We start from the raw sequence: 25,888 nt of genomic DNA, 5'->3' as shown, positions 1-25,888 counted from the left end.
CGATACCTCACAAGGAATTTTGTATCAGACCTTTATTTGGTGACCTCACCTTCACCCAATTAGCTGAAGAGACTGCTTTTTCTTTAGACCAAATTATGTTCTCTTTGGGAACTGACATAATTTAAAGGCATCACAGGAGAACACACCTGTCTCTAAAACTGCTTACTCAAGCAGGCCCCCCAAAATAAAAAAGTATATCTATAAAAGATTTAACCAACACAATTACCCATTGAATCTAATAAAGTCTATGTCGACCCTTGCACCCGAATCAGAGAAAATATAAATTATTTGCAGGCACATAGGGAACAATGATAAGAACTGATGATGTTAAAACTGATCACAGATTCTAAAAATTCCTTATTTCTTCACACAATGTAGTAGAATTAACAACCGATAACTAAATATAGCTTTAAAACCCCCATACATGTGGAAAACAAAAAACCTAGTTCTAAATATTCCACAGATAAAGAAGAAGTTATGAAATAATTAAAATCAAATGACAGTCAAATGCTTCATATCAAAAGTTCTGAGATGCTGCTAAAGCTAGTGTTGGGCAGAAGAACCGATGGCCTTTGCAGGTGTTTGTGTGCCATTCACCACGCTGGGCACAGTGAGTGAGCAGATACGGCCCTTGCCCTTGTGGACCCCAGGTCCCATGGGAAGGCAGATATTAAACCATTAATTGGCAAATATGTAATTAATTGCAAACCGTGTTACATGCTATGGAGGAAAGGTACAGGCAGCTGTGGAAGTTGAATAGGGAGAGCTTTCGATTAGGGAGCTGAGAAAGTCACTATAAGGAAGTGACATTTACACTGAGTCCTTGATGGCTGAGAATGGGATCAAACTGTAGGAACATGCCCTAAATAACTAAATTCTTTGTTTCCCATAGTAGCTTCCTACACGGAGATGTCTCTCTGTGCCTTGTCACAAAGGAAATAGAACAGATAAGCCCCTGAGTGTGTTCTAGGCATGGACAGGCAAAGGTGTGTAGCCTGAGCTCAGTGTAGCCCACTGTCCAGGGGCCACATGAGTACTGACCACATTTGGAGTGCTGAGGCTGCAACCCTAAGATAAAAGTAGGAGACTTTCTTTTCTTTTCTTTTTTTTTAAGATTTTATTTGTTTTTGTGATAGGGAGAGAACACACACAAGTGTGTGAGAATATGAGCAGTGGGGAGGGGCGGGGGGGAGAAGAGACTCCCTGCTGAGCAGGGAGCCTGACGTGGGACTCACTCCCAGGACCCTGAGATCATGACCTGAGCTGAAGGCAGACACTTGACTGATTGAGCCACCCGGACGCCCTGGAGACTTTCTTTTCTAACTCTCCTGGGCTTCACCCAGACTTCAGCACGCTCTTGCCTTTGAAGTAGAGCTGTTCGCTTTTTCACCTGCTACCCATGACTTCTTTCTCCCTCTTTCACCCCCAAAAAGCTTTTCTGTATATTTACCTTTGCATTATTTTGCTGATATCAACTCCTAATCGTTCCTCATGCTCGGGACTCAGCTTAAGGGGTACTTTTCTGAACATGATAAAACTACATTGAGCCATTACCAGATCTCAGAACATTGTAATATAAGATTGTTGGATAACAGTTACAACTACAGGGGCACCTGGGTGGCTCTGTCAGTTAAGTGTCTGACTCTTTCTTGATTTCAGGTCAGGTCATGGTCTCAGTATCATGAGATCGAACCCAGCACAGAATCTGCTTGGGATTCTCTGTCTCCCTCTCCCCCACCCCTCCTCGCTCATTGGTGCTCTCTCTCTAAAAAAAGAAAAAGAAAAAAGAATTAAAACTATAAAGTTGTATGACTGGGTAAAAATGCCTCCTAATCGGTGGGAGAGAGAGATTTCAGTCTGGGAACTTTTCACTAGAAATACAAGTTGATGGGATGGCCGGGGTGGATTAGCACACTAGTGTGTCTGTCTGTCCAGGGGCTATTGCTTGATGTAACCTCCAGTGTTCACTGTGTTACAGAGTACAGTTGCTGTGTTGCAGAATGTTAAAAACCTCAACGTGTGTTCTCTAGGCGTCGGGCTGATGGTTTTTGGTTTGCTGTTGGGTGGCAAGGAGTTTAATGAGAGATTTAAAGAGAAATTGCCGGCACCCATTCCTTTAGAGTTCTTTGCGGTAAGTCAAGTCAACTTTTGCCACAAACACCTGGCTGTCTTGGTGAGGGATTTGGACAGGGCAGGAACAGGGAGTGCTACGTTTTTTCTCCCAGTTCTGTCAAGAGAAGGTTAGAATGTGTCAAGGGAAACCTTCACAAATACGCTAAAAGAAAAATGTGGACAGAGATGATTTTTAAAATCCAGGCAAAGGCCATCCACAAAAATTGTAATAGGAATTATCTTTGAGATTATGGGAGACTATTCTTCCTCAAAATTTTTATTGTCTAATTATTTTATAATGAGCACCTACAACATTAATAACCTAAAAAAACGAGGCTATTTCCATTTTTAAGAGATCAAGAGACAAGTTCCCAGACTTTCTTGGTTGGTTCCTGGCTCTTCAAAGCCAAAAGAAATACCTAACAGTATTAAGTAGTTAATGCATTAAGCAGTTAATACATAGTAACATCTCACGACTTAGGAACTATTGTAAAAATAATGCACATGCCATGAACTACTGTATATTCTATTATGTTCTTAAATGACCACAATGGTTTATTACTTATGTTACCTTATCATTGGTTTCCTGCAGCTGCCACTACTGTAAGGACTGGTTCGCTGCCCCGGCCAGCCCTCCTCCCCTGGATGACCCACTCAGAAAGTTCAATAGCAGTAGTTCTTCAAGATGAAGGAACTTGCTTCTCCTTCTGTTATTTTTCCATCACACGTCAGTAAGGGCTATACTTACACATCAACTAAATCTGACCATCCAGGGAGGTTCATGCACAGAGGCAATCTGTGACCCTGAGTGTAGCTGAGGTGGGAGACCACTGTGGGGCTAGCCAAGGCCTTGAACCACAGCTGGTGGGGACAGCGGGTCAGTGGAAGGATTGACATGCCGTTGGTACATCCCCCTCACAATACACCCTCCAGCGTCCCTTGTTCCTGCCATCTTAGAAAGGCAGAGGCAACTTTTGGAAGGTTTTATGGCTCTTTCTCTTTGCAGTCAGCCGGCCAGACACCTCAGCAGGGAACAGAACAAAATTAAGAGGAAAGAACGCCAGGCACAAGGCAGCTGTAGAAACCATTCTAATTTTGTGGGGGAAGGGCCATCAGGAGCAGTTAGAAATGCTAGAGGCTAACTATAATTCTGTTCTTTAAAACTGTAAGTTGAAAGTGAGAATAGATAATGGTGGTGGCAGTTGACTTTTCATCTATGAAGGCACATTCAGATTTGTGTCTGTTCTAGGTGGTGATGGGGACTGGCATTTCAGCTGGGTTTAACCTGAAAGAATCGTACAACGTGGATGTCGTTGGGACACTTCCTCTGGGGTAGGAAAACCATTTTAAGTTAACAGTGTGACTTGAATAATCAGTAGATTTACTATTGTTTCTTTTTTATTTTTTTTTTCATTTAATTTTTTATTTTTATAAACATATATTTTTATCCCCAGGGGTACAGGTCTGTGAATCACCAGGTTTACACACTTCTCAGCACTCACCAAAGCACATACCCTCCCCAATGTCCATAATCCCACCCCCTTCTCCCAAACCCCCTCCCCCCAGCAACCCTCAGTTTGTTTTGTGAGATTAAGAGTCACTTACGGTTTGTCTCCCTCCCAATCCCATCTTGTTTCATTGATTCTTCTCCTACCCACTTAAGCCCCCATGTTGCATCACCACTTCCTCATATCAGGGAGATCATATGATAGTTGTCTTTCTCTGCTTGACTTATTTCACTAAGCATGATATTACTATTGTTTCTAACTCCTGTTTTAGTATTCTTAAAATCTCTTTTTCTTTTCCCTACATATCAAATAGCTGAGGCTTTGAGTTTTGGGGGGTTTTAGTGTTATTGTTTTTTTTAAAGATTTTATTTATTTATTTGACAGAGAGAGATCACAAGTAGGCAGGCAGAGAGCGGGGGAGGAATTTTTTTAATTATAAAAAAACCCATAACAGAAAATTTACCATTTTAATAATTTTGAAGTAATAGAGTTCAGTCTGTTAAGTATATTTGTATTTTTGTGAAATGGGTCCTGAGAACTTTGTCATCTTGCAGATCTGAAACTCTATACCCATTAAACAAGAATTCTCCATTCTCCTTCTGCTCACCCTCCCAGCCCCTGGCAACCACCATTATTTTTCTCTGTATAAATTTAAGTACTCATGGTACCTTGTATAAGTGGAATTCTGTCTGTCTTTTTGCGACTGGCTTATTTCATTCAACATAATATCCTTAAACTTCGTCTGTGCTATAGCAAGTGACAGAATGTGCTTCCTTTCCCAAGTTGAATGAAATGTCACCAATGTCTGTACACCACGTTTTGTGTATCCATTCACCCAACCATGGACCTCTGGGGTGTTTCCACCTCTTAGCTGTTGTAAATATTACTACTGTGAACATGGGTGTGCAAATACGTCCTCAGGACCCTGCCTGCATTCTTTTGGATATATACCCAGAAGTGGGATTGCTGGATCGTAGGCTAGTTCGATTTTTAACACTTTGAGGAACTTCCATACTTTCTTCCAGAGTGGTTACACCGTTTTACAGTCCCACAAACAGTGGTATGTAGTGTTTTCTTTTGTTTCCTGTTGCTTAGCACTTGCTGGTTTTTAAAATCTCTTCAGATGGCATAGGAATTAAGGGCCAAAATACCTAGATCTAGCCTGAGGCTTATTATCTGTGTGACCTCAGGCAAGGCACTTATCCCTTAAAGCCTCAGTCTCCTCCGCCATCAGGTTAGCACAGCAATCACTCCTGTCTGGGGGCAGCTTCGAAGTTACAGCTGGGAGTGATCACCTGGAAGTGTTTAAGACTTGCCAGTTGGACGTTCTGTGGCGTGTTATTTCAACAGATTTTCTAGTCTCAAGTCCTCTTTTCTTTATTGATCTCCTTTTCTCTAACTCTACCTTTAAAATGTTTTACTATTCTCTCTATGATTGAGGAAGCTAGAATAACTATGAGCCTCTCATAGCCACCTCATTCTGTTCTTCTCTGACATGCTCTGGCTATCTCTGTATCTCTCTGTGTGTCTCTTTCTGTCTCTTGTACTGTCTCTTCGTCTTGCCACCCTCTTTTCTCTCTCCAGATGAGCAAAATCAGATATTTGCCCAGATGCTGGGCATGGATGAACCTGACCTACGGCATCAAGCCTTGCCCCTAAGATTTTCCTGGGAAACATAGGGCCAGGTGTTCCCCTTAAAGCCAGAGGTCACCCCCCACCCCAGAGCAGGTGTTGAAGGAAGAAACATGCACTCCACTTCAGAACAAGGGATCCTTGCCATGAACGTGTTACTTATGATTCCATGTAAAAGTGTAACCCAGTAGTAACACTTGCTTTTCAATTTGGACTTATACTTTTATACCCGCCATGTCCATTGGTGCTCACAGTAACACTCTTGACGTATATGCTATCTCCATTTTACACAATAAGGAGTTTCTTTTATGTAAGCATATGGAGCGTGGCAGTTAAAAACGAAGGCAGCCATGCAAACAAAAAATATCTGCCCTCAGAGGAGTGGGGGGTTGGGAGGGGGAGAGGGGACAGGGGAGAATGAACAATGAAAAGTGCTGTGAAGAAGAGGGAAGCCAGCAAGGGATAGGGCCAGGCTGGGTTGCTGTGTGAGGTAGGCTATCAGAGAAGGTGACATTTGAGAGATGGGGATGCAGCTTAGTGGCTCACCGGTGAGTCCCAGCCTGGACCCAGAATACAGTCTTCCGACGCTCAGTTGCTTGCTGTTTCCATTACCTCACACCTGGGTCTCTAACAATTAGTCATGTGCTAAACAAGCATTAGTCTTTGACTAGATTCAAAAGACAGTTATATTCAATAATCACAAATAATTTGATTAAATGTGAATCCTTACACTTAGATTTCTCCTTTTAAAACTTCACATACAGGGGCGCCTGGGTGGCTCAGTGGGTTAAGCCTCTGCCTTCGGCTCAGGTCATGATCTCAGGTTCCTGGGATCGAGCCCCGCATCGGGCTCTCTGCTCAGCAGGGAGCCTGCTTCCCCCTCTCTCTCTGCCTGCCTCTCTGCCTACTTGTGATCTCTATCTCTCTCTCTCTGTCAAATAAATAAATAAAATATTAAAAAAAAAAAAAAAAACTTCACATACAGTTCACCACAGTTTCTACCCAGTACCTTCCTTTCCCTATTGCGCTGTACCCAAATATGTTGCTTTTCCTCCATGTGTGAGAGCCATCCTTTAAAAAACAAAAACAAAACAAAAAAATTGTACCTTTCTGTAACCTGGCTCCCCTTTCTGGAACTTTGCCCAAAACCAAGCAGGAAACATATAATGCTTACCTAACCATCCATCTACAAATAATCATACCATTTCCGTTATCTCTGAGTCTTACAGCCAAAGGACAGGTAACTCCAAAACAGCAACTTACAAGAACATCCATTTATTTGCTCACAATCCACAGTCCAGGTAGGAAGCTGAGTGGTCTCTTGCTGTCACTTGGGGCCTCTCAGGCCGCTGCTGATGTCTGAGAGTGTTGCTGGTGGGCTTCACTCCCATGTCTGATACGTCGGGTGGAGGGCTGGCTGGCATCTTCTCCCCCCACATGGTGACCCTGACAGGAGAGCCAGACTCTTATGTAGTGACTCAGGGAAACAAGACAGAAAAGCAGAAGATGCAAGGTGGCTAAAAGCATTCATACAGCCTCACTCGCCCACATTCAGTTGGCTAAAGCAAATCTCAAGACCAGCCCAGATTCACCAGAGAGGAATCAGATCTCCCCAAGATGCAGGAGGAGCCGCCCATACATGCATGGGAGGAACTGTTGGCGGCCATATTTGAATGCAAACTACCACACTCATCTGTACACACACAAATAACACACACAGGACTGTGTCCAGAAAGTGGCAGTTGACTCTTAAAGATGCCAGTCATGGCAGTACATCCTCTTTCTTGGTTTACTTTCCTTATCTCATTCCAGTATATACTCTTTTCTCCTGTTCTTCTGCGGTCCCAAATCTGCTGCTCGGGCTTCCTTCCCAGCTAAACTTCTGCGACAAAGTACAAGGGAAAGACAATAAGTTTTGCAGGCAGACCTCCTGGGCTGGATTCCTTGCTCCTTCTCAAGAAAATAACTTAACATCTGCAAGTATCCATTTTTTCACCTATAAATTAAGATAACAATGGCACCTAGCAAAGAGGATTGCTGTGAGGACAGATGGGATGACATATGGCAAGCATACAGCACGAGACGTAGGCTTAACTTAGTATAGGTTCTTTTTTTTTCCCCTTCTCCCCCTATCTTTCTCTAACCCCAGAACTCAAAACACCCCCTGTGTCACTGTGACATGACACAGTTGGAGAAACAGGCCCAGGGAGGCAGTTTCCTCATGCTTTCTGTTGTACTGGTGCCCATTTGTACCTGAACCATTGGCCCTTGGACAGGTTGCTTAGTCTCACGATCCCTTGTTTTCCTCCTCTGTAAACTGGGGAACATGGTGGCACATGGCTCACAGGGCTGTCAGAGATAAATAAGCACAGAACCTAGCACAGGGGAAGCACCTAATAAATGGTTATTATTGTAAAAAAAGAATAATATGGTATGTAAATTGATTGACGTTTATGTAGCCCAATGCCTTGAATTGAATCAAGTGCCCTTGAAAACCCATAGTGCCCCTTTCCCCATACCATTCTAGGGAATCTCTATTCTGTTCCTTTAGGGCAAGGGTCCCAAACTATGAGAATGGACCACAAAAACTGGGTTCCCCGTTGGTCCCTCCAGATTTCCAGAACTACCAGGTGAGACCCAAAGAGTACCATCTTCTATTGTTCCTTTCCCATGTTAGAAATTCACCTAAAGGGACCCTGGGAAGCAGAGTCTATACTTGAAATAACACAGGGGAGCAGTCTGGACAGCAGTTCTCCTCTAAGACAGCCCTTGCTGAACACCCTTCCTGCCCTCAGACTTTGGTTCAGATGTCTTGTGCCATCCGAGCCCTTCGCTGACCCTCTCTTCTTCCTGTTCTCTGTCTTACTTACACCTGCTATACAGGGTGTCAGGAGGTGTGGGGTTACTCCTTTTCTAAATAAAACAGCATCTGATGTCTGCTGATAACCCACTCAGGTAGGAAGCCAGTACTCCAGGCTTGGGACCTAAAAAGAATCCCCGTGTGTCAAAGAGGGTGTTCCTTTTTGCCAAACCAGAGCAAACAAGTATCGAAGTGTTGATTGCCTCATTTGCAGATGATGCTGTTCTGAAATGCCCCCCGCTCGCTGCATGTTCTCTTCCCAGTGGTCACAATGCTTGGCTTAAAGTTAGCTTGACCTTTCAGGCTACTGCCTCCTGCCAACCCGGACACCAGCCTCTTCCACCTCGTGTACGTGGATGCCATTGCCATAGCCATTGTTGGCTTTTCGGTGACCATCTCAATGGCCAAGACCTTGGCAAATAAACATGGCTACCAGGTTGATGGCAATCAGGTAAAAAATCATTCATTCCCTGCAGGTGTTTCATTATGGTATAATCACAGAAGGCAAACCGATTTGAATTTCTCTGTCTTGTTAGAAGAACTTCTAATTTGATGTTGGAGGTATTAGAAACATGTATTTCTTAAACACTATAGTTTTTTCATTATTTATGTGCATTAGATCATCAGAGCACTGAGGTACTGTCCTACCTCATATCACAGGTAGGGGTCCTGCTAGGAAGAGGTAGTCTTTGATGGGAGGCTTTCAGTTTGCCATACACCAACAGATGTTATCCCTATTTTTTTGAAAGCTCACAGCCTGAGAAGCAAATGTTTTTCTAGAACTATTTCTGGGAAGACTTTCTTGGTTCATTAAACTTGGATATGTGATTTGTCACTCAAACTCCACATTATGTTTTCTGCCACCTCTTTTTAAAAAAAATTTTTTAGAAGGATGGAAGAAGGAGCAAAGGGAGAGGAAGAGAGAGAATCTTAAGCAGGCTCCACACCCAGCACAAAGCCCAACATGGGGCTCGATCTCATGACCCTGAGATCATGACCTGAGCCAAAATCAAGAGTTGGCCACATAACTGACTGAGGCCCCCACATAGCCTGCTACCTCCTTTTATAATCTATCTATAGAGAAGATATTTAATCTGAATACCATGAGCCATAATTTTGGCATGACAATCCTTTAACACACTGTGTATTTCTAAGAGAAGACGAAATGCTCCACATTCCCACCAGACACAGTGATCCAACTAGGACAATCAGAGATAGCCATGAGAGCAGGGCTCACCCATAGGTCCCAAGAGGACACTGGCCTGTGCTCCTTGAAGAACAACAGTCCAAGCATGTAGAAGATGCCAACAGTTCTGTACACCAATAACTCTCTTGTAACAAAAATAGTTTGTCCCTTTTTGCTACAGATTTCTTTTTATTAAAAAAAAACTATTAATTGTGTAAGAGAGTGTGTTTGGGAAAGTGGGGAGTAGGTAGTGATTGCAGCTTTGGCCTCTGACAGAATAAAAGCTCCAAGTCTTTTTCATGCTAAAAAAAAACCTCTTGTCTCTGGAAAGAGAATGAAGAGACAGCTACTACAGAGCATGTGTCTTAAATGAGCCATCATGCCTTTTTTTTTCCTGAAGAGTGACTGACCTCTCATGTGCTTTATTTCAACATGGAAAAGGAGCTCATTGCCCTGGGACTGTGCAATTCCATTGGCTCACTCTTCCAGACTTTCTCCATTTCATGCTCCTTGTCTCGAAGCCTTGTTCAGGAGGGAACTGGAGGGAAGACACAGGTGTGTATACAACAGGCCTCTGAGGACTGGTAGTTTAGAGTGCTAAGTTTTAATCCCTTGATTCTATTCGGAACCCAAATAAAGCCACTGTGTCTGAAGCCTGGTGTTCCAGTGAGCTGTGTAGTGAATCAGAGAAAGGCATGAATGGTTGAAGTGAGTCACAGGTACTGAATCTGTAGGGAAGAGGTATATTCTCCAGTTAAAATGAGAATTACACAACACTGCCTGCTACTGGTGAATCTCAGAGTTCAGAAAGGGATATTGCCGTGAGAGCCTGAGGCTGGATATGGATGGTCAGGATGCCAGCACCGTCCAGTAGAACCTTCTGCAGTCTTGGAAATGTTCACTATTTTGCATCAGCTGATATTCCAGCCACTAGACAGATGTGGCCTTTGAGTACTGGAAATGTGGGAAATGCAGCCAAGACCTGAATTTTGTGTCGTATTTAATTATGATTTTGAAAATGTAATAGCTAGATGTAGTGAAAAGAAGGGCCATATATACCCCAATGTTCATAGCAGCAATGTCCACAATTGCTAAACTGTGGAAAGAGCCAAGATGCCCTTCAACGGATGAATGGATAAAGAAGATATGGTCCATATATACAGTGGAGTATTATGCCTCCATCAGAAAGGATGAATACCCAACTTTTGTATCAACATGAGTTGGACTGGAAGAGACTACACTGAATGAAATAAGTCAAGCAGAGAGTCAGTTGTCATACGGTTTCACTTACTTGTAGAGCATAAGGAACAACAGGGAGGACATTAGGAGAAGGAAAGGAAAAGTAAATTGGGGTACATTGGAGGGGGAGACGAACCATGGGAGACGGTGAACTCTGAGAAACAAACCAAAGGTTTCGGAGGGGAGAAGGGTAGGGGGTTAGGTGAGCCTAGTGGTGGTTATTAAGGATGGCACGTATTACATGGAGCACTGGGTGTGGTGCATAAACAATGAATGCTGGAACACCGAAAAAAATAAAATAAAAATTTTTTAAAATGTAATTTTTTTGGTGTTCCAGCATTCACGTGACTACTGGCTACCACATTGGACAGCAGAGTCTCCTTTGACTCTTCTGGTCCTTGTGGGTCTTGGGTCATTATCGCCTTTCTCTCACCCCAGGCAAGGGCATTTCTGTCAGAGTTTTTAATCATTTCAGCCTCTATATAAAAGCTGTAAGAGAAAACAAAACTTGAGAAAGGGGTGTGGGAAGGAGTTAAAGGTTTATATAGTGGCTTTGATGAGTTGCCTGAATCCGTATTTTCTTGATCTTCCCGCAGTGATTATCAAAAGACTAAAAGCCCCTTCCATGTGTCTTCTCTCATTCAGCTTGCAGGTTGTTTGGCCTCACTAATGATTCTGCTGGTCATATTAGCCACCGGATTCCTCTTTGAATCATTACCCCAGGTGCATAGTTGCGACTTGGTGTGAAGTGTTTCCATGTGTAGAGATTTTGCTATTTCGTTTGTTTATATTTTTGTGGCCATCTCATGGGTTTTTACTGTAACCCTAGCACAGTGGTATGAGAAAGGGCCAAGGCTGGGACCAAGATCCCACTCCACAATCTACAGCCCTGCCCCACAGTCTGGTACCTTGGGAAAGCTGTCTCGACATCTCTGGGTCTGAGCTTCCTTATCTGCAAAGTGGGGGTTTGGACTGACTCATCTCCAAGGTCCCTTCTCTCTTTGATCTTCCATGACCTTGTACTTCCATTAAAAATCTGAGATGACCTTTACTCTGAAGACAAATGTTTGCCAATCTGTTTAATATAGCAGAGATGAGGGACGATACAGAATGGAGAAAATCATAGTGTAAGAAGACCACAGGTGAGATAATTCCTCGAGTACCAAGCTTAGTTCTGAACCTTTTAACCACCATGCAGGTTTGCTAGTAGGCTATAAGCCTGGTTTTCCAAGGCCCATTTTAGCTAACCAAATCCTGGAGATCCAGGTGTTCATGGCTCCAAAGTACCATCACTGTTGCGTGCAAGTCCTGCGCAGGGCGTGGGGCGGGCAGTGGGAGGACAGTGAGGAACCAGCAAAGGGGGCTCTGCTGCCACGAGAGGAGATGCATGTGTGACGTGCTCTGTTTCAGGCTGTGCTGTCGGCCATTGTGATCGTCAACCTGAAAGGAATGTTTATGCAATTCGCAGATCTCCCGTTTTTCTGGAGAACGAGCAAAATAGAATTGGTAAGTAACAAAGATGACTGTTAGGTTAATATGTCATTGAGACACGTGGATGAGTGCTGGTAGAAACGTGAGAAAGAGAAGTTAGTATAGTCATTTGTTATATGTGGTATGTAGTCTGGCAAGGTTAAGGGTGTGTGTGTGTGTGTGTGTGTGTGTGAGAGAGAGAGAGAGAGACTCTTAGGAAATTCCCTCCCCTTAGGAAATTTTTAACGTGATTCTACATAAAGCTTTCTGTCTTTCATGTAGACCATCTGGCTTACCACTTTTGTTTCCTCCTTGTTCCTGGGATTGGACTATGGTTTGATTACAGCTGTGATCATAGCTCTGCTGACTGTGATTTACAGAACACAGAGGTGAGTGTACAACTGGGATGGATGTCATTCTCCTGCCTAGAATTGCAGTGTTGACTTTAAATATATTCTATTTGTTGACAGATGCCATAAGACCGGGAGCATCTTGGCTGTGAAGGGGATATTCCTAGAGTCCAATCCCTGACATATAGGGTGTATTCTGTGAAAGCTTTTTGAAGGAATTCACCCAGAAAAACAGCTCACAGTCATACCATATATTCTAACACACAAAGCCCTGGTGCATACCTGTTAAGAAGCACCAGGGCATTATAGCAAGTCCATGGAATGTGAGATCAAAGACCTTGAGCCATATTCTGGCTTTGCCCATCCCTCTGACATTGAGCAACTCACTCCACTGGGTCTTAGTTTCTTATCCACACAGCAGCAGGAATAAGCCTCATGTGTAGGATATAATAAGGGAATACAAGGTGCTTAAGTATTAGTATATGTCATTATTACAGAATCCAGTTTGAGCCACATTATCCTATAAAAAGAGGAGGGCTCTCAAAAATTAATGTTTAAAATCTATTCAAACCAAACTTAAGAAAACTTCCTTCTAAGCTAATGAGATTTGTTTTGTTTTGTTTTGTTTTTCCCATACCTTCAGTTGATTACCACCCCTAGGAGTCAGAGCCTCTTATTAGAAACCAAAAGAAAGATCTCTTCCCCTGCTTTAGAATGAGAGTAGGAAGACAATTCTATTGAGTGGATGAGAATTGGAGTTACACATTCCCTGGCATGGCTTGAACTCTGCACCATTCACTTCTGCTCCCATCTTTAAATGCCCAGGTCTTTTGTTCTAACCAGATTGTGTGTGTTAGGTGTGTGTGTATGTGTGAAGAGTGTGTGGATGTGTGTGTCGTGTGTGTCTGGGGCAGGCTGTGGAGGCAGGCCGGGAAAGGCCCTGGGAATGTGATCCATGTGAAGCTCTCTGCAAAGAATATTCCTGAGCTCACTAGCAAGTCCATACATGGCATGTAAACTTTGCAATTTACTGTTTAAATCACATATGGGGCCTGGAGGCAATGGCATTTTTATACACTGTCCCTCTGTCTTTAGTCCCAGCTACAAAGTCCTTGGACAGCTTCCTGACACTGATGTGTATATCGATATCGACGCATATGAAGAGGTAGGACTTTTTTCTCATTTTAAATGGTAGTAAGCCAGATAAATAAAATCTTTTAAAAAATTAAAAATAAATATTTGTAAGCATGTCATGGGATCGGCTGACTAAATATCATTTTTACGAAGGACAAAAAGTGGGGCTGAAAAGGAGGGGTGTTCCATTTAGAATGAAAAGCTTGAACTCGAACTTACTGTCTGGATTCAGTTTTAGAGTTTATACTCTACATTAATTACTCAACTTCCTAATATTTACTTTCCCTCTTTCTTTAATGAGGATAAATAGATATACTTGCAATTAAAATATATATTTACCAAATACTGAGCCTAAGAGGATGGTTTGTACGTGCACAATTTTGCACCTTCAAAATTGTGCAATTCCTTGATTTGGACTCTCCTTAGGGGGCATGTAGAAGACTTGTATAAAACCTTTTAAAATTAGCTTTGTCTCTTTGGTTTGCTTTATGTTTGGGAAGAAATTCTTAGACTCACAATAAGCTACTGGGAAATGAAACCGGTATTTAGCTTGTTCATTCTTCCTCCCTCTAAAGAATTCTGTGGTGGGTTTGTCACTTCCAAGCTGCCTTCTAGAGTTCTTCCAGGCTCCTGGGTTAAAGCATTCACTCTGTTGAACTTGGGTCTATTTCAGCTCCTGCCTGCATTCCAGGGATGAACCTGCCCTCCCTACCCATTTGCTTTCTTTTTGCTGTAACAGTTTTCGGTTCCTTCTTTGTGTTTTATGGTGAATATGAAACAAAGACTCTTAAAAGAAATGTGAAGATGTGCATATGAAAGGCTTTCTCCTCAGACCTCCTTCCTCCAGGGCACGAGTAGGTAGGCTAGGGATGGGATTTTATCTAAACACGAAGAGGGCCGTTGGAGACCTCTGCATTGATTCTTTCAGGTTAGAGGAGGGAGGTGGGTGCAACTTTGACTCTGAAATATTTCCTTGTGTTAAATTCACTAACATTTTATTTCTTAGGTGAAAGAAATTCCTGGAATAAAAATATTCCAAATAAATGCCCCAATTTATTATGCAAATAGCGACTTATATAGCAGTGCTTTGAAAAGAAAGGTGAGTCCCAAGAAATTGATTATTTTTGAGGGGACCTGTGGATTGACAGGAACGTGAGGGACAGTTAAATGTCTCGATACACCTTTTATACTATTTCATTATCTCTCACTCTCTCTCTCTGTCGTGGTAAAATACGCATAAAATTTACCATTTTCAGTAAATTCAGCATTCAGCAGATGGAATTAAGTACATCCACCTTGTTGTACAACCAACACCACTAACACCACTAGTCATTCTTTTATCATGGGCACCTACTACCTTTTCAAAAATAAAAATTTTTTTTTTTTTTTTTTTTTTTAAGAAAAAGAGTGAAAAAATAATTTTAGGTGGTGTCTTACTTTTCGGATCATGTGGGTTCCTTTTGTCATGATTAAAACTGGACCCCACGCCACCCAGCATATTAGAAAATCTCCCAATCAACCCATAGAGTCTCTTAAATATAAGAATCTGATAGTACAGGATGCCTGGGTGGCTCAGTCATTAAGCGTCTGCCTTAGGCTCAGGTCATGATCCCAGAATCCTGGGATAGCCCCGCATCTGGCTCCCTGCTCAGCAGGGGAGCCTGCTTCTCCCTCACCCATTCCCCCTGCTTGTGTTCCTTTTTCTGTCTGTCTGTCTCTCTCCCTCTCTGTCAAATACATAAATAAAATCTTAAAAAAAAAAAAAAGTATCTGAGAGTACATTTGAAAAGTACTCCTTTAAAAATTCTCTTTGATACTTTAGGGTGTTCCGTGCTGCATCCTGCTAAATGCACATTAGGATAAGGAGAGTTACTCATGTTTCTTTAATGAAGTTGTCGCTCAGCTCAGGGTGCCTGAGGGAAAGATAGAGCAAGAGGTGGGATGATAACTTGGCTCCAAAAACAGTCACAGGGGAGATTTGAAATGTATTGCATTGGGGTGGGTTCCTGGGTACCAAGAAGTGATTTTGCACGGATTGCTCTTCTGTAAAGACGGGAGTGAACCCAGCACTCATAATGGGAGCGAGAAGAAAGGCCATGAAGAAGTATGCTAAGGAAGTTGGAAATGCAAATGTGGCCAACGCAACCGTTGTCAAAGTGGTGAGTGGTCTTGGAGATGTAGCTTTCCCTCTTCCCTTGATCTGCACCGCCCCCCACCTTCATTTGTGATTGAAGTCTTAATGCAACAGGAAGCCCCTAAAAAAGGAAAGCTTAGAAACAATCGAATTGCCCTTTATATATTAAAGATACATGGTAAGGTCAGTTATGAGAATGCTTCTGAGAAAGGTAGGGATATGAGCCCCAGAAAACATTGTTTTAAAAAAAATACAGATCACACAGTAGTACCTTAATAAGTTGTACCGGGGTGCTGCGTCAGAGATTCAGTCAGCTGATAGTAAAAACAAAACAACCTCAAAGGCTGGATTTTGTTCAAGCATGTGGTAACTTGCGGCCATGCCGAAGTTAACGGAACTGTTTTAGACGTGAGCAGAAATTGGATATGATGACTAAGGAGAGTGGATTTCATTGGACAAAACGAAGAGGAGGAAGAGAAAAAAGAAACTGAGCCAAAACTGAATATTATGTATACATCCTTTTTCTGTCCCATTACAAGGTGGGGATATGGCAGATATTTTAGAAGAGGTCTGGTGGAGTCAGTGGCTTGAGAGGGCGGGGACTAACTTTCCCATATAAATCTCTCAGAACCAACACATGAGCTGTTCATAGACTTCTGGTTTGGTTTACCCATTGACAGGACGCAGAAGTAGACGGAGAAGATGCCACAAAGCCTGAAGAAGAGAATGATGAAGTAAAATATCCCCCGATAGTCATCAAGAACACATTCCCTGAGGAACTGCAACGATTTATGCCCCCCGGGGAGAACATTCACACCGTCATTCTGGATTTCACGCAGGTCAACTTTATTGACTCTGTTGGCGTGAAAACCCTGGCTGGGGTAAGCATCCCCTTAGATGAGGCGTTTTCGTAGCTCTGTGCTGTCAGTAAAATCAGAGAGTTGAACTAGGGTCCCCTTTCAACTTTTAAAATGCTTCTTTGAGTTTGTTGTTTTTCTCAACTTTTGACTGGGGAAAATTTCAAAACCATACCAGAGTAAAGAGCGTGGTGTAACGAGGCCCACCACCACAGCTCATCAGCCCGTGGGCAGTCATGCTGCGTCCAAATCCCCCAGCCTCCCCCCCCACCCCCCCACCCGCTGGCCCCTTCCCCAACCCAAAGCACATTCCCGCCATCGTTCTTTGTGAATATGTCAGGGGATAGCTCTACAAGAAGATTCTTTTACCAATCAGTACCCCAACCCCTTTATTACACCTACATAAAACTCAAAAAGAATTCTTTGATTGCCCTCATGATCACCGTCCATATGAAAATTAAGAGAAATACAAAATTAGTTTTAAACGTTTAGCTCAAAGATGTGTAATTACCAAAGCGAAATAGCTCAGGTGAAGGCACTAGAGACTTGTGTCACTAAGTACAGACTGGTAGAGACTTGCCTCAGGCCCAGAGTCGAGAGAAACTAAACTTTATTTCAACATTATTACAGATTGTTAAAGAATATGGAGATGTCGGTATTTATGTGTATTTAGCAGGATGCAGCGGTGAGTACGCTTCTAGAATGGGGAGAAGTTTTAACATTTTGGGTTCATTTCTCTCTTTTTTAATAACTTTTTAAAAGTTTGGAATTAGTTTCCCTGAATTTTAGTTTCTGGCAGAAATGAAAATTATTCAGGGGAGGGAAGGGGAAAAAAAGAAAATTATTCTTCTGAAAATCACTTTGAAGCTAGCTTTGGAATTAGTCGCTCACACACCCCTCTCCTGGGCTGTGGTGGCAGGCCTCCTGACCTGGACTTGGAGGGGAGGAGCTTATCAACCACTGTTCTGGGCTGGTACATTTTTTAGTAATTAACGGCAGCCCTAAACATAGTTCTGTAAAATCATTTAGGTTTTTCCATGACAATGCCTGCTGTTTTTGCTTCATAATAAATTTTGTTTGAAACTGTACCTGCAAATGAAATCTACACAGAGGCATCGCTTTCCCCCCCGCCAGGATGGCAAAAAGGAGGAATGTCCGACAGCAAGCGCCGTAGGCACTCCGTGGGAGAACAGGAACTCCCAGACGTTGCTGGCAGGAGTGCAAAATGGAACAGCCTCTGCGGAGGGCAGAGTGGCGTTACCTTTCCCAATTACAAATGCACTTTACCTTTTAACCGAGCAAATCCAGCAGTGAGCTGTACATGCTCAAAATGACACGCACACTGGTTGACCATCTAAAAGCAGTTCTAGAAACGGATTACTGTCTATAAAAAAAGGCTGGAAAAAAGTGTCAAAGAAAAGGGACCACTTAAATAAATGAGGATATATCCACACAATAGAATACCATGTAGTGGTTAAAAAATAATAATTTTTAAAAATCCAGAATTTTATATATGTAAAATGCTAAGGAGATTCTTTTGGGTAAGAAAAAAGGGAAAATAAAAACAAATATATGTTTACTTATATTTGCATAAAGAACTACTGAAAGAATATGTAAGAAAATAGTTTCCTGGATAAAGAAAATGTGATATGTGTGTGGGTGTGATATATATACTGATGCGTACTACACGCACACACACATGCACACACACACACACTGGAATATTACTCAGCCATCAAAAAGAATGAAATCTTGCCATCTGCAATGATGTGGATGGAACTAGAGGGTATTATGCTTAGTGAAATAAGTCAGAAAAAGACAAATACCATATGATTTCACTCGTATGTAGAATTAAATAAAACAGAGGAAGGGAAAGAAAAATAAAACAAGATAAAAACAGAGAAGAAGGCAAACCATAATGGAGGGGAATGGAGTAACTGGGTGATGGGCATTCAGGAGCGCACTTGTCGGGATGAGCACTGGGTATTGTATGCAAGTGATGAATCACTACATTCTACTTCTGAAACCAATTTTACCATATATGTTAACAACTACAATTCAAAGAACAAATTGAATTAAAAATTTGAAATTAAAAAAAAAAAACAGAAAATAGTTTCCTGCTACTACTGGGGTGTGATATCATAGGGACAGGATTGGAGTGACACTTTTTACTCTATCATTATAATATTTAAACTATAGAAGAGTGCTCATTTTTTTTTTAATGGTCCAGACGGATACCCAGAGTGTGGACTGATTTTCCTTTCTTCTTTTATAGCCCAAGTTATAAACGACCTCACTCAGAATCGATTTTTTGAGAACCCGGCCTTGAAGGAGCTTCTGTTCCACAGCATTCACGATGCGGTGCTCGGCAGCCAGCTTCGGGAAGCCCTCGCTGAGCAGGAGGCCTCGGCTCTCCCTCCCCAGGAGGACTCGGAGCCCAACGCCACGGCCGAAGCATAGATGAAGAACTCGGCTGGGATGGGGTAGGCGCCTCTTGTGAAATGACTCATCATTACACAGTTAAAGTACTAGACACTAGTTTTTTCTTCCTAAGGGTAAATATCAGTAGTCAAGGCTTGATTTGGAGGGTGAATGACGCATAGAAAGATGTATCTTACTTGTGGGTTTTTTTTTTAATTGAATATTTCAAAGAAAAACTGTCCTCTTTGTCTGCATTTCTCGTGCAGTGACTTTTTTTACTTAAATTCGATTAGCCAACATAGAGTACATCCCTAGTTTTTTTTTTTTTTATTTATCAGAGAGAGAGAGAGAGTAAGCACAGGCAGACAGAATGGCAGGCAGAGGCAGAGGGAGAAGCAGGCTCCCTGACGAGCAAGGAGCCCGATGTGGGACTCCATCCCAGGACGCTGGGATCATGACCTGAGCCGAAGGCAGCTGCTTAACCAACTGAGCCACCCAGGCGTCCCAACATCCCTAGTTTTTGATGTAGTGTTCAGTGATTCGTTAGTTGCGTGTAACACCCCGCGCCTGTCACAACACGTGTCCTCAATACCCATCACCCAGTTTCCCCATCCTCCTACCCACCTCACCTTCTGCAGCCTTCAGGTTGTTTCCCAGAGTCAAGAGGTTCCCATGGTTTATCTCCCTCTCTGACTTCTTCCCATTCAGTTTTCCCTCCCTCCCCCTGTGGTCCTCTGCACTATTCCTTATGTTCCACGTATGAGTGAAACCATATGATAATTGTCTTTCTCTGCTTGACTTATTTCACTCAGCATAATCCCCTCCAGTTCCAGCCACTCCGATGTAAATGGTGGGTATTCATCCTTTCTGATGGCTGAGTGACGGTCCATTGTATGAATGAACCACATCTTCTTTATCCATTCATCTACTGAAGGACATCTTGGCTCCTTCTACAGTTCAGCTATTGTGGACATTGCTGCTATGAACATTGGGGTGCAGGTGCTCCTTCCTTTCACTACATCTGTATCTTTGGGTAAATACCTAGTAGTGCAGTTGCTGGGTCATGGGGTAGCTCTATTTTTAACTTTTTGAGGAACCTCCAGACTATTTTCCAGAGTGGCTGTATTAGCTTGCATTCCCACCAAGAGTGTAAAAGTGTTCCCCTTTCTCTTCAACCTCTCCAACGTTTGTTGTTTCCTCTCGTTAATGTTAGCCATTCTGACTGGTGTGAAGTGGTATCTCATTGTGGTTTTGATTCGTATTTTCCCGATGACAAGTGATGTGGAGTATTTTTTTCATGTATCTGTTGGCCATTTGTATGTCTTCTTTGGAAAAGTGTCTGTTCATGTCTTTTGTCCATTTCTTGACTGGATTATTTGTTCTTTGGGTGTTGAATTTGATAAGTTCTTTACAGATCTTGGATACCAGCCCTTCATCTGTAGTGTCATTTGCAAATATCTTCTCCCATTCCATGGGTTGCCTTTTGGTTTTCTGTGCAGCTTTTTATCTTGATGAAGTCCCAATAGTTCATTTTGTGTGCAGTGACATTTCTGTTACTCTTCAGTATTACCTTTATAAACTGAGAACTTAAGAAGTTACTTCTTTTAAGTATTTTACCTACAAATCAGATATGCTGTCCCCAGGTGGGTAGTGGCTCCTTACTCTTATACTTCATTTATAGGACTTTTGTAATCAGATTTATCTAACAGAAGGAGCAAACACACCATTTTCTAGAAGTCCTTTTAAAACAACCTTTTATTATTAAACAGCCAAAAAATTAGAAAAAAATAGAAGAAACACATTATATTGCTACCACTCAGAGATTATCACTAACACTTTAATGCACTTCCTTCCACATCTTTTTCTGTGTATATATATTTTCCTCTTTTAACCAACGGAAGATCATATTCAACAGTGCTCTATAATCCATTGTTTTCAATCAAAATTCCTTGCTTTCTCATTCCAGAATACTTTCACCTCAGACCATATATTCAAATATCCAGTCGTCCTCAAATTTGTAGTTAACCAACTGTAGTTGGTCTATCCAAACTAGTACCCATTTCGTGACCAACACTACAACTGGTCATGTCCCTTCAAGTCCCTTAGGTCCATCTTAATCCAGCATAGTCCCTTTTATGACATTGGGTTGTTTAAAGAGACTGGGGCAGTTGTCCTGTAGAATCCCATCTTGATTTTTCAATATGTGATTTCTCCTGTCCCTTTATTTCCTGAACTACCTGTAATCTAAGAGTTATATCTAAAAGTTTCATGGATTGAAATAAAACATTTTTTGCTGAATTTTTTTTACTGTTATCAGACATACGCTTTAAATCTCTTCACATTAGAAAACACAAACTACCTAGTTGACCCACCATTAACAACGTTAAGGTAGATCACCGGATTAACAGGACAGTCTAATCCCCCACTTACACTTTACCGTCCATGACTAGTAAGTTGCCTATATGATGCTCCTTTGGCATTGAATGAATGCCCAGTTCCCCATTAGCCCTTTAGGGATTTTAACATCTAATAATAATCCTTGCCTGAATCAATAATTTTATTAAGGTTTAATTTTTTTTCCATTTCTCTCATTTCTTCAGCATTTATTAGTTCCTGTTTCTTTATAAACTACAAATATTCTCTCGTCCACTTGAGCTATTTGGTCATCCTTAAATGCATCTTTTACTGGGAAGGCAGGTTAAACATTTTATTTTTTCCATTTAATTATTAACTTCAAAGTAAGGAGTTGGTTTAACAGATGATGACAAATTAGGTCCTTTTATATCTCTTTTTTTTGTGTGTAATTATAGGCTCATGGATTTTTTTTTTTTTTTAAGATTGTATTTATTTATTTGACAGAGAAACAGAGAAGGAATACAAGTAGGGCGAGTGGGAGAGGGAGAAGCAGGCTTCCTGCTGAGCAGGGAGCCTGATGGGGGTGCTCCATCCCAAGACCCTGGGATCATGACCCAAGCTAAAGGCAAACACTTAACCAACTAAGCCATCCAGGGGCCCTAGGCTCATAAATTTTTATAGTTTTAATGTTCTTCAGTTCATTTTAATTATTCTTTTTTTTTTTTTTAAAGATTTTATTTATTTATTTGACAGAGAACACAAGTAGGCAGAGAGGCAGGCAGAGAGAGAGAGAAGTAGGCTCTGCACTGAGCAGAGAGCCCGATGCGGGGCTCGATCCCAGGACCCTGGGACCACGACCTGGGCCGAAGGCAGAGGCCTTAACCCGCTGAGCCACCCAGGCGCCCCCATTTTAATTATTCTTTTGGGGGTTCAAATTGTCACAGCTGTGACCAGAAGTTTTGTTGTCGGTAATAGTAAAGTAAACTTAAAGGCCATTTATTTAAGAGAGGTAACTCCTAGGTATAATTTAATATCTTCCTCGGAAGTCCATACAAGTTATCAGTTAATTCTTCTAAGCCTGTGAGTGAGTAAAATGCCTATTTCAAGCACTCTTAAAGTTGTCAAAAGGAGTGGGGAAGAACTGTAAGCCAATTTGTCCTCAAAAGATCTTACTCTTGTATTTCCAACTACTGCTTTATTCCAAATCAAAGCACAAATATGCCTAAAGCCTCCTCTGCTGAGATTTCCTGCTGATAATCAGGGTTTGTTTTTTTGTTTTGTTTTTAAAGATTTTATTTATTTGAGAGAGAGAGAGTGAGAGCATGAGCAGGGTTGGGGGGAGAGCAGGGGGATAGAGAGAAGCAGGCTCCTGCCTTCAGCAGGAAGCCCCATGCAGGGCTCAGTCCCAGTGAGCCGAAGGCAGACGCACAACTGACTGAGCCACCCAGGCGCTCCTAATAGTCGGTTTTCTTAACGTTTTCATAATGACTTCTTGTTTTAGTTTTCCTGAAGAAAACACTGCCAGGAGAAAAGTGGTCAGATCCCAGGAAAGAACTATGTTAGCATGGGTCTGCTCCAACCAAAACCTATGGTTTAACTGTTGGGTTTCTCAGTAGCTTTACTAATTTAATTCAAAGTAGACCCCTCCTTTCTAATCAGTTCTTAATGTAGATCTAGAGTGAAATCAGATTCACATCCAGTTAACTTCTTTTGCAGTCCCCACAAGATCAGATACATCTGTATTCGGATACAGACTGCCTTCTGATAGAGCACTTAGCTGTAGGATCTCAGCTTTAGTGGAGGTTTTTGTAAAAGGACCTGCACCATTTCAGCCACTAAAGTAGAACTAAGAATTTTAAGCAATATTTTGAAACACTTCATTGCATATACCTGAGCAACCGTCTTCAACAAATGCTTTACACATGCGCGTGGTAGATATTAACAGCCTTGTTGTTTGTGGATTGAAAACAGTGTACAAAAATAGTATTTACCTGTATCTAACCCATTTGTACTTAACTTTTTGTTCTTTAATTTTCAACCTATTTTGAGAATTTTACCATGTACATAAAAAGCATTCATGTCTTACTGAAGGGAAATCTGTTTTTGTTTCAGTATGCCTCTGAGAATGTAAGAGTGCTTTTCAAGATGTTTTATTTCTATGTGAATATGTTGGCATGTTTTACTGAAAGTTATTTAATATACTAGAAAATTTCCTGAGCTCTTTTAAGTATGCCTCTAGGTTCTTTTTTCTGGATCTTATAGCTACTAGTTCATGCTTTCTATGTTACTCAGCCCTGGTTCATATTCAGTCTTAATGCCTTGTCAGAATGGGCATAATCCACAATGACAAATACCAGACTTGGCTAGTCTTATTTTACAACAATATGGGAAAGCCCTGCCTTCAGGAAGTCCCACACAGAGCAGCTCTTTGTCTCTCTCATATCCTACACAATGTAACAGTGGTTGATCTCTGCCTCAGGGGTAGATGGAGTATGTTTGAAAATAATTACAAACCAGGGCCCAGGAAACGAATTCATGTCACAGACATTGACTCTATGTAAAGTATCTGGCAGCTTACTGTGGGATCCCAATCTCCAGTCTCATCAGTAGTGGGACTCAAGAGAAACAAGAAAGGGTAGGAATTCTCTACAAGCCCTGGGAGTAGCTCATTGTGGTTTTCAGGTAACATCTAAAATACCCATTCCATGTGGTTTGATCCTGTATTCTTAATTGTTCAACAGAGAAAGGAGGTGCCTGCCTCCAAAGGTACGTTTTGAGAAAATGAGTCTGCCCTCACGTGTGCATGAAGGAGAGGGTAACAAACGCAAAGAACCTGCCCTGGAGTGCGTAGGTGTGTTTTTCTGTTTTGGGGGGTGGGTGGGGTGGGCTTGCATATTCCCTTGTGAGAGGCTGAGGGAGAGGTAAGATAGGGTATGGGGTAGGTAGGGAAGGCTTTATCTATAATGTCTGCCCCTTTAAAGATAGTAAATCAACTTAAAATTTAAAATCAAATAACCTCCCTGGTGGGAGCCTATGTGCTTTGAGTGCAAAAATGCTGTTGGTCCATTTTAGTGTATCTTTCAGGAATGTCTTGGGCATTCACTATGCTTAGATTCTTGATAATACAAATTGAGTGTTGGTAAGAGCTGGTTAGAGAACTGATAAAAACACTGCCTTACGTCTCCATATAGCCAACCAAAATGCATGCGATGGCTTTGAAACCCCTCAAATCCCAACATGTTCAAATGCTTAGCCCTATAGCAGGTAATCTGCCGGTATACTGACTTGGATTTGATCAAGTCTAAGCATCTCAAAAATCTATCTTGCCTTTGAGAAAAAGCATACCAGGATTTTCACTTCACTTTATGTGATGAATAAACCTGAGCTTTGAGGCAATTGTTTTTATAAATCCAGTCACTTTTTAAAATGTTGACAGAGTAATTTTTTAAAGATCACAACAGTATTTTTCTAAAGTCATCAACTTTGTATTCTGATTTATCAGCTCCCCAATACATGTAGAACATACATGTGTGTCCATAAACATGTCTGTGGACTCATATGTACATACATTAGGTGGAGGGGGTTACTGGTGAAGTGTTCACTTTTCTCTTTTAAACTAGGGTACAAAGATGCTAATCAAGATAGGGTTAATGCTGTTGGGCAGAAACACCCAAATTTTTCAAATAATTGTCATTTTGATGTGTGGCATTAGATTTTCATCATGTAACTGAGCTGTTAAGATTCTCCAGAGCCTACATGTTAGGCCTCAGTGAGTTCAACATAGCCAGTTTGAGTAATTCCACATTGGTGCATGATGCTAGTATGTGGCTCCCTGAAAAACTGGTCAGACTTCAAATTCAAAGAGTGTGACGTAAAACATTACCAAAACATGTATCTTCATTTATTTGAGTGTATTTTATTATAAGCCTAACACCTAAAAAGGGCTTGCTGTTTCATACCTCATGAAAGACCAGGGCAGGCTTAGAAAAATTGTTCTGATCCATTTCACAAAAAAGAAAAAGAAAAGAATCCTGGTTAGATTTAATGAATGAAGGGCTTTCGTTCTTCTCTTTGAAAACTTTCATATTTTAAATATTTCAATACAACTTTTAAAGCATTTTCTATGTCGTCACTTTTTTCTTCTGTGAATTAAAATGTATCGAGTTCTTGCTATTTTGCATTACTTTTTTATGACTAAACTGCAATAAAAACATTCTTTATTGTGCTTGCGTCTCAGTATTTGGGTAGGGAGGCTAATGGTGGTGCAAGATAGGAGAGGATTTGTCTGCACAAGAAATAATTTGAAAAAATAAGAATTTGAGAGCTCTGCTGAGGATCCCAATACAACTTTATTTTTAGAAATACCTCACTTCACCAGAAGTCTAACAGGAGCTTTACCAATATTTTAAACATTAATTTGTAAGATGAAAATAAGTACTTCTCTGTATGAAACCAATTCTGGATTTTCTAAATTAGATTATTATGTGTATATATTTTTCTTTCAGCTTTACTCCTTTGCTGGTCAGTAAAGTCACTAATTCGTCTTGATTAACTTGAAATCAACTCAAATGGCAAAGTAAAACCTAATACATCAGATGCTTCTTCCACTTTAAAAAAAGTTTGGCCAAAG

General features: G+C 41.5%; 1 protein-coding gene across 2 annotated transcripts in view; it reads left to right on the top strand.

The window, feature by feature from the left end:
• The window catches only part of SLC26A5 (solute carrier family 26 member 5), a 60,731-nt gene extending 35,254 nt beyond the window's left edge, over positions 1-25,477 (top strand). The window contains exons 8-21 of one of the 2 annotated variants that reach the window (XM_032304171.1): positions 1,979-2,131; positions 3,362-3,444; positions 8,416-8,563; positions 9,740-9,853; positions 11,183-11,260; positions 11,948-12,043; positions 12,290-12,396; positions 13,453-13,522; positions 14,498-14,590; positions 15,543-15,650; positions 16,306-16,506; positions 17,113-17,167; positions 18,758-18,965; positions 24,000-25,477. In XM_032304171.1, the coding sequence (XP_032160062.1) occupies positions 1,979-2,131; positions 3,362-3,444; positions 8,416-8,563; positions 9,740-9,853; positions 11,183-11,260; positions 11,948-12,043; positions 12,290-12,396; positions 13,453-13,522; positions 14,498-14,590; positions 15,543-15,650; positions 16,306-16,506; positions 17,113-17,167; positions 18,758-18,942 (1,491 nt within the window). In that variant the 3' untranslated portion in view covers positions 18,943-18,965; positions 24,000-25,477. Of the gene's footprint in view, positions 1-1,978; positions 2,132-3,361; positions 3,445-8,415; positions 8,564-9,739; positions 9,854-11,182; positions 11,261-11,947; positions 12,044-12,289; positions 12,397-13,452; positions 13,523-14,497; positions 14,591-15,542; positions 15,651-16,305; positions 16,507-17,112; positions 17,168-18,757; positions 19,210-23,999 lie in introns of those variants that run through there. The other variant, XM_032304172.1, reaches the window with a different exon arrangement.
• Positions 25,478-25,888: the final 411 nt, after the last annotated feature.

Source organism: Mustela erminea, chromosome 11 (genome assembly GCF_009829155.1).
Source record: "Mustela erminea isolate mMusErm1 chromosome 11, mMusErm1.Pri, whole genome shotgun sequence".
Lineage (NCBI taxonomy): Eukaryota > Metazoa > Chordata > Mammalia > Carnivora > Mustelidae > Mustela > Mustela erminea.
Note: the sequence above shows the minus strand (reverse complement) of the source record. Positions and strands in the feature narration are given on the sequence as shown.